Source organism: Manacus candei, unplaced genomic scaffold, assembly GCF_025592945.1.
Source record: "Manacus candei isolate 608988 ecotype Guabito, Panama unplaced genomic scaffold, ASM2559294v1 h1tg000026l, whole genome shotgun sequence".
Classification (NCBI taxonomy): domain Eukaryota; kingdom Metazoa; phylum Chordata; class Aves; order Passeriformes; family Pipridae; genus Manacus; species Manacus candei.
In genome coordinates, this window is record NW_026138074.1 from 2,396,605 (window position 1) to 2,409,440 (window position 12,836).

Sequence of the window (12,836 nt, forward strand, 5' to 3'; positions counted from 1 at the left end):
TGGACAAACTCCAGATACCTGCAAGCTGACCAGCTACACCACTGTTGTACAGGATACAGCAAGGTTGGGTTCAGCATGCTAGGTTCTGTGTGCTTCTCCCTCAGCAAGAAACCAATTTCTCTCGTCAGCTACAGATTTGCACAAATCTTGTAAGAAACTTCATAAGACTCCAAAATTTATCAAAAATATTCCATATTCAAAATTTAAACATATACAAGTACTTAAAAGATACATATATCCTACCTGCTGCCTCTACTTCAGAGGCATCACCAGCTACAGAAACAATCTTTGCTCATAGCTCTTATGGTAACATTCCCCCAGCTACATTACTCATACATGAGTTATCTTCGATAACTGTGATTCTATTGTGTTAATAGTATATTAATTTCAGTTAAGTAAATCTTCAGGTACATACTGAATATTGTAAAAATCACCTTTTTATGTCCAGATAAGACGTATTTTCTCATTTTCAAACATGGGCATGATTCTTAACTTTGAAGTTCTGTTCCCTCCTTCCTGAAAGTTTGCTTTCAAGGTTTTCCTCTTTATTTCGTAGTATATCTAGAGCTTGACATAACACCCTTATAAGCAGTTTTTTGTAAAAAGCAAACACAGAGCATTACAAAAGATATATATTACAGATGTTACTTTACCTTCTGCAAGCGAACCTTCCCGTATGCAAATTTGGGTGTTGTTGGAGGGATAAGACCTTCTGGTAACTGCTTATACTGGAAAGAGAAGAAGTAAAAAAGAACACACTCAAAACTTAAATACAAACACACTTTAACTGAATTCTCACTTTATACTTTACAACTTACAAACTTTGTAAACAGAACTTTGGCTAAAAGTAAATGATCTCACTAAATGTTACAGATGCATCTAGTCTTAAAATGGAGGAACTTTTTTTAAAGAAAAAATCTGATTTGATCACATATGGTAAAAATTTTTTAATAACTATTCAACTCGAGGTAACGGTAAAAGGCATAACAAATAAACTGAGCTGCCAAAGATCACAGTGCCCTTGGAGCCCTCCTGTGGCTTCAGCCTGAGTTACTTCTACAACTCTTCTGCAGTCATCTCCCCAGTCCATAGGGGCTTGAGTGAACATTTCAAAAAGTCTGTAAAATAGTATTTCCACCTGACCCTTCCTTAGCAGCACCTCCATATGGGAATTTTTAGACTCTTGTGCCTTTCCTGCTAATCCATTACTTCCTAGGCTGGGGTCTTCGAGAAGCACAGCTTTGAGACCAGAGTTCCACAAACCTCTGAGGTCCCATCTTTACCTTCCTCTAGTCCTGGTCTAGACAACTGTCCAATTAATCACAGGGAAACATGACAAGGAAACACTGACCATGGATCTACTTCTGTATACTTCTTGCCTTATATTTCTAGGAATAACCACCTGACATCAGCAGAGAGAAGGGATGAAGGGCATCCACTACTCTGAGGAAAGGCAGACCAGACCAGGCTTTCTGTCCCATAACCTAGCCTTCTCTTTTGTGAGCCCACAACCTTTTCTCCTTGCAATCATCCTCTTCTCCCTTTCCTGCCATTACTTGTCTTATGTAATGTCCACTCTTCTCACCTGTTCTTTCATTTACTAAACATTGTCCTGTCTGCACATTAGAGAGAAAAACCTTCTGCAGACAAGATACCCATGTAAGCAAGCAGTCTAAGCCTACGTTTTAATACATATCACAAATGACTGCCCTTGTGAAGGTTGTACATCTGCACATTCTGAGTGTTCAGTTTGGCAGATTTTGTTTTAAAAATTAATTTGGTGAGAGGCTGAAAGGGATTTTTTTCTAAAGAGATTTTACTTTGATTTCAGTTTGGAAGTTTTAGGACAAGGCATGATTTTCTAGGTTTACACATGGTATAAGTGAAATAAGTTACACAACCAGCATAAAACTCAGGCTCAAAAGCTTGCCTTGGCACCAAGACAAGGAGTCTTTTTAATTGGCCTTTTTTTTTTTTTTTTAACAGATCACAGCAGTGTAATTCTCAATGCTGTCCTGTCAAGTGTCAGTTATGGATGGATGAAAGCCTGATTTATATTTCCGGTAACAAGTTCATTCCTTCTTCTCTGTATTTGGAAATAATCAAGATATCCAGACTTTAAGAAAACAAAAACTGTATTCACCCAAGAGAAGAAGGAAATTTCAGTTCAAGGAGTAAAACTTAGAGAATGCTGTAAGCAACTGAAAGAAGCTGTAAACTGAAACTCTTCTTCATTACATTTTTAACCAAAGGAAACTGTAAAGGAAGATTATAATGTTAGCCTTGTAGCACAGCTAACATGTTGAACTCAGTCATCAGTTACAGGCAACTTTAATTTTTTTCATCAGATTCACCTGAAACTGCAACTAAGTAGATAGACTGTTACAGGTTTAGAACCCCCAGCAGAGACAGAAAAACTTCATGAGAACCTATGGATATGGAAAGTAAGAAACTAACAAACCAAACCAAAAAATGACCCAACACACCTGAGGTTATACTGAACATTTCAGATCTTATCAAGGCTCTCTCACTGCACTAGCATACTACTTACATCTCAGACAGGAACCTTGTCTTGAAGAAATCAACTGTAAATCAGGAAGTTTGGAGATGTCTCTGGTGAAAAGGGCTGTATCAAGATAGGAGGTTCCCCTTGGAAAGGCCATCAAAATTATCCCATCAATTTAACCCGTCAAGCTTGGGGAAAATTGAGAAACTGAAGGAAACAATCCACAGCAGGCCTTCCACATTTACAGAGATACAGGTATGCTCAACACTAGAGAAAGGGTAGTACTATTTTGGGAGATCTACTCCCAGCATAAAAATGTCTTCTAGTGAATAGGAATGTTGCTGGCATGCAACAGGACGAGTACAAGCCTCAGCCTTGGAATTCATGTGGAATCTGTTTTTAAGCCTCATCTAAACAGCCTCCAATGCAAAGCTATTCAAAATCTGGACACAGGTTCCGTGTTTCAGTTCAGTCTCCAGTTTGTAGAGACACTGCATTTTTACAGCAATGCAAAGCTGGTCCCACCCACTAGCTACAGTTTGTGAAATCACAAAACCAAGCTGGATAAGCATGCTTCTTCTCACAGAGGCCCAAAACCACAGCATGAAGCTTGGGATACAGGCAGCCAAAATACTAAGCTGTAGCACACATCAGGCTGATACTGAGTCATGAGCCTAAACTGACTGAATGGCTGATTGATGCTGCAAGGAAAAAGCTCTATGCACTCCTCCCCTATCTCTACTCCCAGCCAAATCCTTCCTGGCTCTCTCTGCCCCCCTTGTGGTAGCACTGGCTCTCAGCTGACTGAGGGAGCGGATTCAGCTTACGGACCTTTAGCTGAAAGAAAGCAAATACATTAAGAAAGGACAGCTCAATGATTTGGTGTCAGAGCTACATCTGTATCCTCTCCTCTAAAAGAAAGGAGGGATCCATCAGGACAGAAGGGATAGCCAGAGAAGTGCAAGATCTTTTCCCTTTTCTAACAACAAGCAGTTAGGTTGGACTCATTGTCTTGTTCTACTTCATTTCCACCACTTGCAGAAAACAGCAAATTCAGAAGTGACTTATACCACTGCAAGAACAAGAGAGTTTGCAGTACACCAGGCATGTTTCAAAGAACCATTCTAAAAATGTCCTGGGGGCACTCACCATACCAATGACTTCTCTCAAGGCAAAATATTTTTCTGTCAGGTCTCCCGCTTCGCTCAGTGGAGCATCGTAGTCATAACTAGTGGGCTGTGACATATAGGGCATATTAGCACCTAAGGCAAGAGGAAAAAAAAGAAGCCATAGAAGCAGTGGAAGAGTTGTTTTTTTTCCAAAGGCATCAACTTTGAGAATTCTTTCCAATCACAGTCAGACTCAGCTACATTTTCAGATTCAGTGCAGGCCTTGATATGTGGGATTTGACACAGAGAAACTGTTCCTGACAGAGGACAAGGTCCTTGTGAGCTCCCACTGCTCTGTTACAGAGTCTTCAGAAATACTCTGAAGAGAAACACTGTTTCATAGCACTGAGTGAGGTAGAAGTAGCCTTGGCAAAGACAAATACTATGTGGGTTTAGTACAATATGCGGACAATAGACAGAAAATAGCTAGTGCAGTAATCTTTTCTCCTGTGAAAGTAGGCACAGCTTATTCTTTCACAGAATACATTACTACCTAATTCATAAACAGTTCTCCTACATCATTAGTATCTTCTAAATAATTTCTTACCGTTCCAATAGGCAAAATTAGTCCCACCTATAAACATGTACCTAAAAAGGAAAAAAAAAAAAAAAGCCATCCACTTAAATCAGGTTTTGCTGAACTGGGAAAAAAAATCCCCCCAAAATTAACCTCTACCGAACACACACTTACAGGTTAACGTTAGCACCACGTGCCAGGATTTCATTAAGTGTTTTAGCTATAGTTTGTGCGGGCACAACAGAATGACGGTGCCCCCAGTGATCCAACCATCCAGTATAAAACTCAGAATTAACCTGAAAGGAGGAAGGGCAAAAGAGGAAGGGAAAACATGAAGAGGGAACAAGAACAGAATGCAATGTGATTTAAGGTTACTAAGTGTGAGAGGGAAGGGAAAAAAGCCACCTTGACTCATCTGAGCCATTTTTAAACTACTACAAATACAGTAAAATATATACTAAATCAGTCCTTTTCAGCAGACTGGTCAAACTTTCAGACTACTGAGTCAAAGAAATTAAAGGATCGTTTCAATAATTTTATAGGGACACTTTGAAAACAAATGCTTAAGTATCAATGAACATGGATTTCCTGGGAACTGGTCAACATGAATGTTTCAGATGCTTGGCATTCAAATAACGATGAATCCAACATATTCTGTGCATAATAGCATACATAGACCAGATGTAATGACAAATCAATATTACAAACAATTTCATAGCACAGAGATAATCTTGTACCCCCAGTGGGCCTTTTCCCTTTGTCAAAAGTGATCTTACATCCCATTATGGCTTGTCTAAAACCTCTAGGGTAGCTGAAAACAGGAAACAACTTCTAACCTGCTGTTTTAATTTTGCTTTTAGCTTCCACCTACACACATATCTCACTAACTCATCTAATCATACTTATCGTTTCCGCTGCTTTGTAAACATTTGCCTTAGCAAGGAAAACTACTGACACAAAATTAATACATTTTGAGACTAAAATAGTATTCGCCGAACAGCAGTTAATGTGGGTTTGACAAACACCCACAGAAGCTCCTCTATTCACTTTTTCTGACTGACTTGGAAATTACGTCTTTGCCAACATGTCTCTAAAACTATTCAATGCACTGCTGTCAACTCTTATTAACTCTTATTAACAACTTCAAGATTAGAAAGTATACAAGAAATTTAAGTGAAAAGACATACCAAAGGGCCCTTAGGTTCACTGCTCCTTTGAGCTAAGAATGCTGCTGTGACGTTGCCACCTATAAACAGAAAGAAATAAAATTGAGTTGCTACATCTGTGACTTTCTGGGTCATTCATTTTACTGAGATAGGTGTCTTATCTCCCTTTCAACCTAGCAAAAATCATGAGAAGTTACTCCAGCAAACACACAAATCAATACTTTTGATTCCAGTGTTTCATTTGCAGAACTTTTTTAAAGTATATACATACATGTATGCATGCATATGTATAGGCCTTTGCTTTTGAGATACATCTTTTGAAAACCCAGCTTTTCTCAGCAATGACATTCTGGCATGAAAAAGTCTGAGATGCGTCAGAATTGCTACTTGATCATTGGAAAGTCTAGGTCTGGGGTTACATTACCAAGACTATGGGGAAGAACAGAAGCCAGGCAGTCTCTAAAGAGGCTTTTCACTTCTGATCACTCCTAGTGGCTCAAACCATAGTGAATGGAAACAACCACTTCCATGAGTATCTCACCATCTCATAAATGATACACATGAAGGAGTTCACAATTTCATTCAATTTGTAAGAAAACAGATCCCGCTAAGCACACGTTTGGCTGTAGAGAGAATAATGTACAGAACAGGCCACATATTAAAAAAAAAAAGAAAATATCTATCATGGAGTTTGTTTCTTGTTCCTTAAGCCTATTTTTGCCTTAAGCCTAATTTTGCCAAGTCCATGCAGTAAATGAACATTTAAATCCTTAACTTTCCTATTAAAGGGGTACTTTCTGATCCCACTACTGCTGCTAAGCCATTCTTCAGACCGATATCACACCAAATTGTGGCAGTGTGCACATTTTTAATTATGATCTTCAGCAGTACTTTTTTTCTAATAATCACTGGCTTAAAAAGAAATGTACTTTGACAGCTGGATTCTAGGACAGACGAGGACATTAAAAAACTCAAAGACCAAAAAGAAATATTAAAAAAATACATGGAACCAACAACAACTATTACTGCTTATTTTTAGGAGACACTTACTATGAGCAGTGTAAATTGTTAATTCATGATTTCAAGATGCAAGACTCTTTAACTGGGTGCTCATGGGTGATTCTCGTAAGTTTAAGAGTACACCAAATACACAGAAATGCCTATTACCCCATTTAAACAAAGCGGTCAGGTTTGTCAAGCAGTCAAGTCAGTTTGTTCCGCCACAACCACACACAAAACAGAATTTTTGGTATCAAACAGCAGTCTCTAACCTGGGGCAAAGTCCACTGTTGCATAGAGACCCTGAAGAGCTCCACATTTCAAGTGAAACTGGCTTGCACCATCAGTTGTGAAAAGCACCACCTCATCACCAAGATGCAGGCGAAAGAGTTTCAGAAGGAAACGCAGATAGTTATAGTCGCAAGCGAAGTAGCTTCCATACTCATTCTCTACCTGTAGAGTAAAAGCAAGTCAGTAAAGCCATAGCCAGTTTCAGTCTGCATCCAATACCAAAACCAGAAAGCCCAAACCCTTTGACAGCAATGTTGAAAATGTCATTTTAACTCCAGATCTGAGGAGTAAGAGAAGACAAGACTTCTAGGCACTGATTCCCCTCACTTGTATCTCACAGTGGAGCAATCACTGAGTAGAGCTAAGCCATTTTCCTACAAAATCAACCCCCACCAGAAGTATCTACCCTTGCTACTTGGCTACAGTGATCACAACACAATCTCTATTAAAATTTGAGATCTACAACCACCTTCCCAAGGAGAACAATAAAGCCATAGAACAGGTTGTGATATGACCAAAACTGCAACAAAACTGCACATCTACAAAGGGTTCATGAACTGTAAAGCCCTGCAATGGACTCAGAATGACTTGGGGCAGAAGGACAATGCTGCTGTTGAAAGGTACACATCTTGCTCCTTTCTCAAGGAGATGGACTTTTAAGCTCCAGATCTCCAACACCACACGGACCTGAAGGTTATTTCTGAAAATCCTGTTATAAGCATCTTATTTCTGCCAAAGAATAATTTTTCCCAGTGCTTCTGCTCAACAGACAAAACACATTGTTCAGCTAAATGATCTTGGGCATATTACAAGCAGGGCCTCTTCTTATCCCATCCTGTGTCAACCACAGAGTTCGAAAAAAATTGAAATAACGCTTTCATTATGGTCAAATTCTAAGAATATAGAACAATCACCCCTGCGCATCTAGAAGGAGTTTAAGAGAGAAGCTACTCGCCACAAACGTACAAGATTGCATCTGGAAACATTTACAACTTAAGTTAGGTGCTAAGAACTAAAAAGCCTAAGTTTTCAGGCAGTTTTTGTCATGTGGTTTAGGCTTACTCCATACTGCTTTTTCTTCTATCTGCAGGTTTTCCCTGTCAAATTGTTTCAGGTGTTTGTAATGTATTTTGGCTTTATGTGAGAATTGGCATGAATATCAGATCTAAAAAGCTACACAAGTTCCCTCTATTGCTTTCTATGGTTGTGGGAAACAACTTCAACAGAGCAGATGAGCTCTCTCTGAATTCTGGAAACAGTGCATTCAGCTCTTTAGGATAAGGTATTTCAGCAGAAACTTTCAGCTACCTGAAACTGCTAAGGAGCATCTGTGACACCACCACCCAAGACCCATGGAGTGTCTGAAAGAGTGGTATAGGCATTCATGCTGCTAGGAGTCATCTGATTTCCAGAAGGTTACCTGCACCATGATGACTGGACCTCCGTTTTGATAGAGGTAAGGCCTCATCTTTGGCAAAAGGACACTCATCCATTTCTCTACTGCTGCCAGGTAATCTGTGATACACAAAGCATAAACATTTCACCTAAATTTCTGGGGGTTTATTTTTGTTTTATTTATTTTTGTTTACACAGGGATAGTTTTTACCATAGTTCTAATTATACAAACTATGAACGGCATTTGATGAACAGATTGCTCTTATACTTGAATAGATGTGTTCTTATACTTGTTCATAAATGTCAGCATCCAGTACCGTTTACTAAAAAATAAAACACTTAAATACTGATGAACTTGGAAAATCACCAAAGGGATTTCATCATGTCTCACACAGGTTGTCCTAACATGTTTCAACAGGAAAAGAATTCAAACATTGCTAGGTGTACTATTTTTAAAATAGATAATTTAACCTGCAATGAGCAAAACTGACATCTATATATTTGTTGCCCAACACACACTCCAATAAACACATTAACCTCTTGTCTCATTTCATCCCTCTGTAACTGGTCCATGACCAGGCAGCACCTGAGAATGCTCTAACTAGTTCTGGAATTACGTGGACAGTGACCAGCCAGAAGGAATCTCCATGATGAGTGGCCAATTGGCCATGACAAAACCAAGGATCTCAAAGCTGAAGCTACTGTCTTTGGTGACAATGATTTCCCTCTTGGCACCCACTTGTCAATACCTCGGATACTTTCTACCCTACTTTGTTCATTCTATATACCTCTTGAATGCACACGTCTGAGTAAAAGCACTGAAAAATTTTACTCACAAAAAAACTTAAGCTGAAATATGAATTATCTACTAGTGGCCTCAAACAGCAAGTCGCCTTGCTGCCAAAGTGTATTTTTTATAACCTTTTTCATGTCTCTACCTGCATCAGAAGACCTGAGAACAATAGATTTCTTCTCCAACAACCATGCAGGAAGACCTCCCTGTGAAAAGAAAGGGAAACACTTCAGTAAACATTTTTAGGAAATCTAAGAAGAATTTAGTCTTTTATCAAAATATACAGTGAGACATGAAGACTGATTTTCTACAATAAAGTAGTAATTCCTAATGAAAAAACAAATACTGAGGAAGCTTGTATTGTAAGAAGTCACTTAGGATGCATAGATTTAATTATACTAAAGCAAGACTCTTGTCCAAGGGATACATCAAGTATGTTTGTCTACTTTAAGACAGAAATACTTGCATTAGATTTACCCTAGAAATGAGCTAACTGTCACAAAAGGCTGTATACCATGTCCCATTCTGCACAGATGTAAGGTCCAGCTCTCAGGATAACAAGCAATCCAATTTCATTAGCAAGCTGCAGGAAATACTCCAGATCTTTGCCACCAAAAAAATCATATACGCCCCTCTGGGTTTCATGGTAGTTCCATGGGACATACCTATTAAGAGAGAAAGTCACCTTCCATTAGGAAACTGAGACTAACCAGAATTCAGAGTAACAACAATTTGCACTACCCACCCCAGAGATCTGTAATGCTGAACTGGTCCTTAAGGTCAGTAAAAGACAAGACAACCTTCCTTCTGTGAGCTACTTCATATGGCAGAAGACATTGAAATTAATACTGAAACTAGGTTTAGTACTTTGCAGTATGTCTCCAGGAATCCATATCAACGCAAGAACATGTTTTGGTAGTGCTGTTTTGAAACTATGATGTCTGCTGCAAAATTTAAGTAGTTAATAGCTTTGAAGTTAGCAAGTCAGGTGCCAGCTATATTGTGGGGGGAGGTTGATGAGGAGATGAATACTGTAAACCACTCACAAAGGAGGAGGTCAGGAAGCAAAACAGCACATGACCCTTCGTGAACGAAACACCTAGATTGCACAAGAAACACCAACTAGGCTGACAGGTCCATGCTGCTGCCACTACAAAGAACCTAAAAAACATCTAAGTCTCAAACAATACTGCATCTTGGTCCTGAAAGTTTTCATTGACCAGGAGCAAAGCAAGTTCTGGAAAACAACAGTGGGAAGAACGGTCAAGTTGGAGTATGTTAAGGTGCCCAAGAGCCTGGACAAAGTAAAACTTCATTTCAACTAAGTAATAAAGGTGCCAAACAAGCAGATCACCATTTGAAAGAACACCTCTCTCCTACTTCCAGGACTTAAGAAACCGCAACCTCGGCACTGAACATCTCACACAAATAAAAAAAAAACCACTTGGTTGCAAGACAACAAAGAAACATGTAAGCTACCAACTACTATGCATGGTGTTGTAGCTTAAGGTCCCTGCTGGACAACCTCTTGACAGCCATGAGTGTTTTGGCTTGGCATAGTACTAAGTGGCTATCACAGCACAGACAGACATTAAAACCAGGGATGAATACAGCCTGAGCAAGGATTCAAGGGAATGGGAAAACTCATTCTCCATGCATTTACTGTTTTGCACATGGGTTTGTTTTGCAAATTCTTCTTTTAGGAGAATTGTTGCCACTGTTCTAGAAAGAATAAATCTGAGAAAAATTTCTAAAGTCAAAACTGTGTTCAGTCAAGCAAAGATCCTCTCACTGTCTTACTGTCTGTATTTGTTTATATGTTTCATAGTTAATTTTCTAAAAACTACCCAAGAGGGAAACAAAGTGCATAAAACAGTGCTTTCAATAGGAAAAATAGGAACCCTCAAATAAGTACACTACTGAAATGGCCATACACACACAAACAAGCACATGAACATCAAATACAAAAAATTATAATCTTTCAACCTCAGTTAATATCATACCCTTTCAAATGCCAAAATTTGAAAGAGTACAGTATTAAGCTTCTGTTTGAGATGATGAAGCTTAAAAGTCATATGCCAGGATGGAGTCAAAGCAGTGCACTCAGGCATCATAATGCAGATTTTCCCCTCTATGTGATATATTTTATTTCTTTGTCAACATGCTCTAATTGTTTCTGAAGCACACGAATAACTCGCTTGTAAAACAAACTAAATGTGCATTTAATGAATACGTGAATCACGTGAAAATACATGCGATGTTAATGTAGTTTTGTGCACTTTGTCTAATTTTCAAGCAGAGGAGCAAGCTGATTGCTGACATTTAAGGTCAAAGTGGATAAAGTAGGAAACTATTTAAGACAAACCAATGCCCAACCTACCTAAAAAAGACAATACCAGAGTATTGTACTGTACTTACTTTCCGTGTTCCACATACCATCATCCAGGCTACCACTGCAGTATAATTATAACTTGCTATAAGCTATAACAGCTCTGTTGTTTTCAAAACTATTGCTTAGGAATGCAGAATTCTTTTAACTTACATATATATGTGACTAAGGATTTGTCACGGACAAATAAACCTAAATCTATTTGTTCTTTGGAAAATTTGCCTAAAGGATTAAAAGAAAAAAATTCATGTCTCTTGACTTAACAAAGCTTTTGGTACTTTGCTGTACCACATCCCTATAAGTGAGCAAGAAAAAAAAAGAAGAGCAAAACTGGGATAACAACATAGAAAAAAAATTAACAACAAAACAACAACCCACAATATGCTGGGAGTGCAATGGGTTATTTGGAGGAGTATCCCAAGTCTCTTTGGTAGGTCTAACTATATCCAAAGCTTTTATTGACATCTGCATGATTGCAAATGGGGAGCACTTGCAAAGTGATGAGTGAACACGACGAGGATTCTAAGTGCTTTTAACTAATGAGCAACGTAGTCTAAAATCAACAGGGGATTAAGAGTTATCCCTTTTCAAGTCTCTCTTGCATTGAAAAAGTAAAAAAATACAAAATGAGAAAGAAGACATACGGAAGTGGTATTAATAGGAAAAGGGTCTGCAAGTTCCACTGAGAAGTACCATCTGACTATGAATCACCAACATGACACTGCAGTAAGAGGCAAAGTTTTGTCTGTTCCTGTACATCAGGGAGGTAGATGTAGGAATTCTTTCACTGAAAAATGCTTCTATAAGAGCGCTGCACCTGTTTGAGCTCAATAAAGATGACTAGGTATTAACTTCATAACAGTTTCTCACTGCCTAAAATACGACTACAGAGAGACAGCAACCACTTATACTATTTTCTTTTTAGTCTACCAAACCAGCTATTTATCACTGGTAAGTAAATTAGAGGTTAATATGAGAAAAGCATTCTAGCTGCAATTTAACCACACCTTGTCATCGGTTAGTTATGAAAATATACTCATTGGAGAGTTTTATGAACTTGTTCTAGAAACAAGTCTCAAGGTTTAAATACGTTTAATAGCATCTCAAGTGAGGACTGGAGGGTTTCTCCAGCTCTTCTTCCAAGATGGAAGAAGATAGAAAAATTCTTCCAGAAACAGTTTTCATTTATGTCCCATGCTTCACCACAAGGCTGGAAAAAAAGCAGATTCTAGTGGAGAAGGAGGGAAGAAAATTCAGAAAAAAATGTAGGTGAAGTGTTTTTTTACAGAATGAATCATGATATAAACGTATTATAAACACTGGTCTAAAAATTGTTATTAAGACACTTTAATTCCCAATATTTTCTACAGTTAGCAATGGCCTCAAATCATTTTACTTTGAAATTGTTATCATTAATGAGTATAATTCTTATATGCCATTGTACAAATTTACAGTCAGTGGTTAATGCTGTATTGCTTTACCTACAGAATAATGAATTTATATAGGAAAGCCACATCCCTTTTTCAAACCTGAAAGGTGGTATTTCTTCTGTATTTGAGTAATAGCATTTACTTTCCGTTTACACACAATTTCTAAGCTTTATCCTATAGT

At 38.3% G+C, this 12,836-nt stretch overlaps 1 protein-coding gene across 1 annotated transcript in view; it reads right to left on the bottom strand.

Moving 5' to 3' along the window:
- The window catches only part of GLB1 (galactosidase beta 1), a 42,379-nt gene that overhangs the window by 15,874 nt on the left and 13,669 nt on the right, over nt 1–12,836 (bottom strand). The window contains exons 3-11 of the mRNA XM_051789218.1: nt 9,351–9,501; nt 8,982–9,042; nt 8,069–8,163; nt 6,630–6,810; nt 5,380–5,438; nt 4,367–4,488; nt 4,223–4,263; nt 3,656–3,768; nt 654–728 (exon numbers count right to left, since the gene is read on the bottom strand). Of these exons, the coding sequence (XP_051645178.1) occupies nt 654–728; nt 3,656–3,768; nt 4,223–4,263; nt 4,367–4,488; nt 5,380–5,438; nt 6,630–6,810; nt 8,069–8,163; nt 8,982–9,042; nt 9,351–9,501 (898 nt within the window). The remainder of the gene's footprint in view (nt 1–653; nt 729–3,655; nt 3,769–4,222; nt 4,264–4,366; nt 4,489–5,379; nt 5,439–6,629; nt 6,811–8,068; nt 8,164–8,981; nt 9,043–9,350; nt 9,502–12,836) is intronic.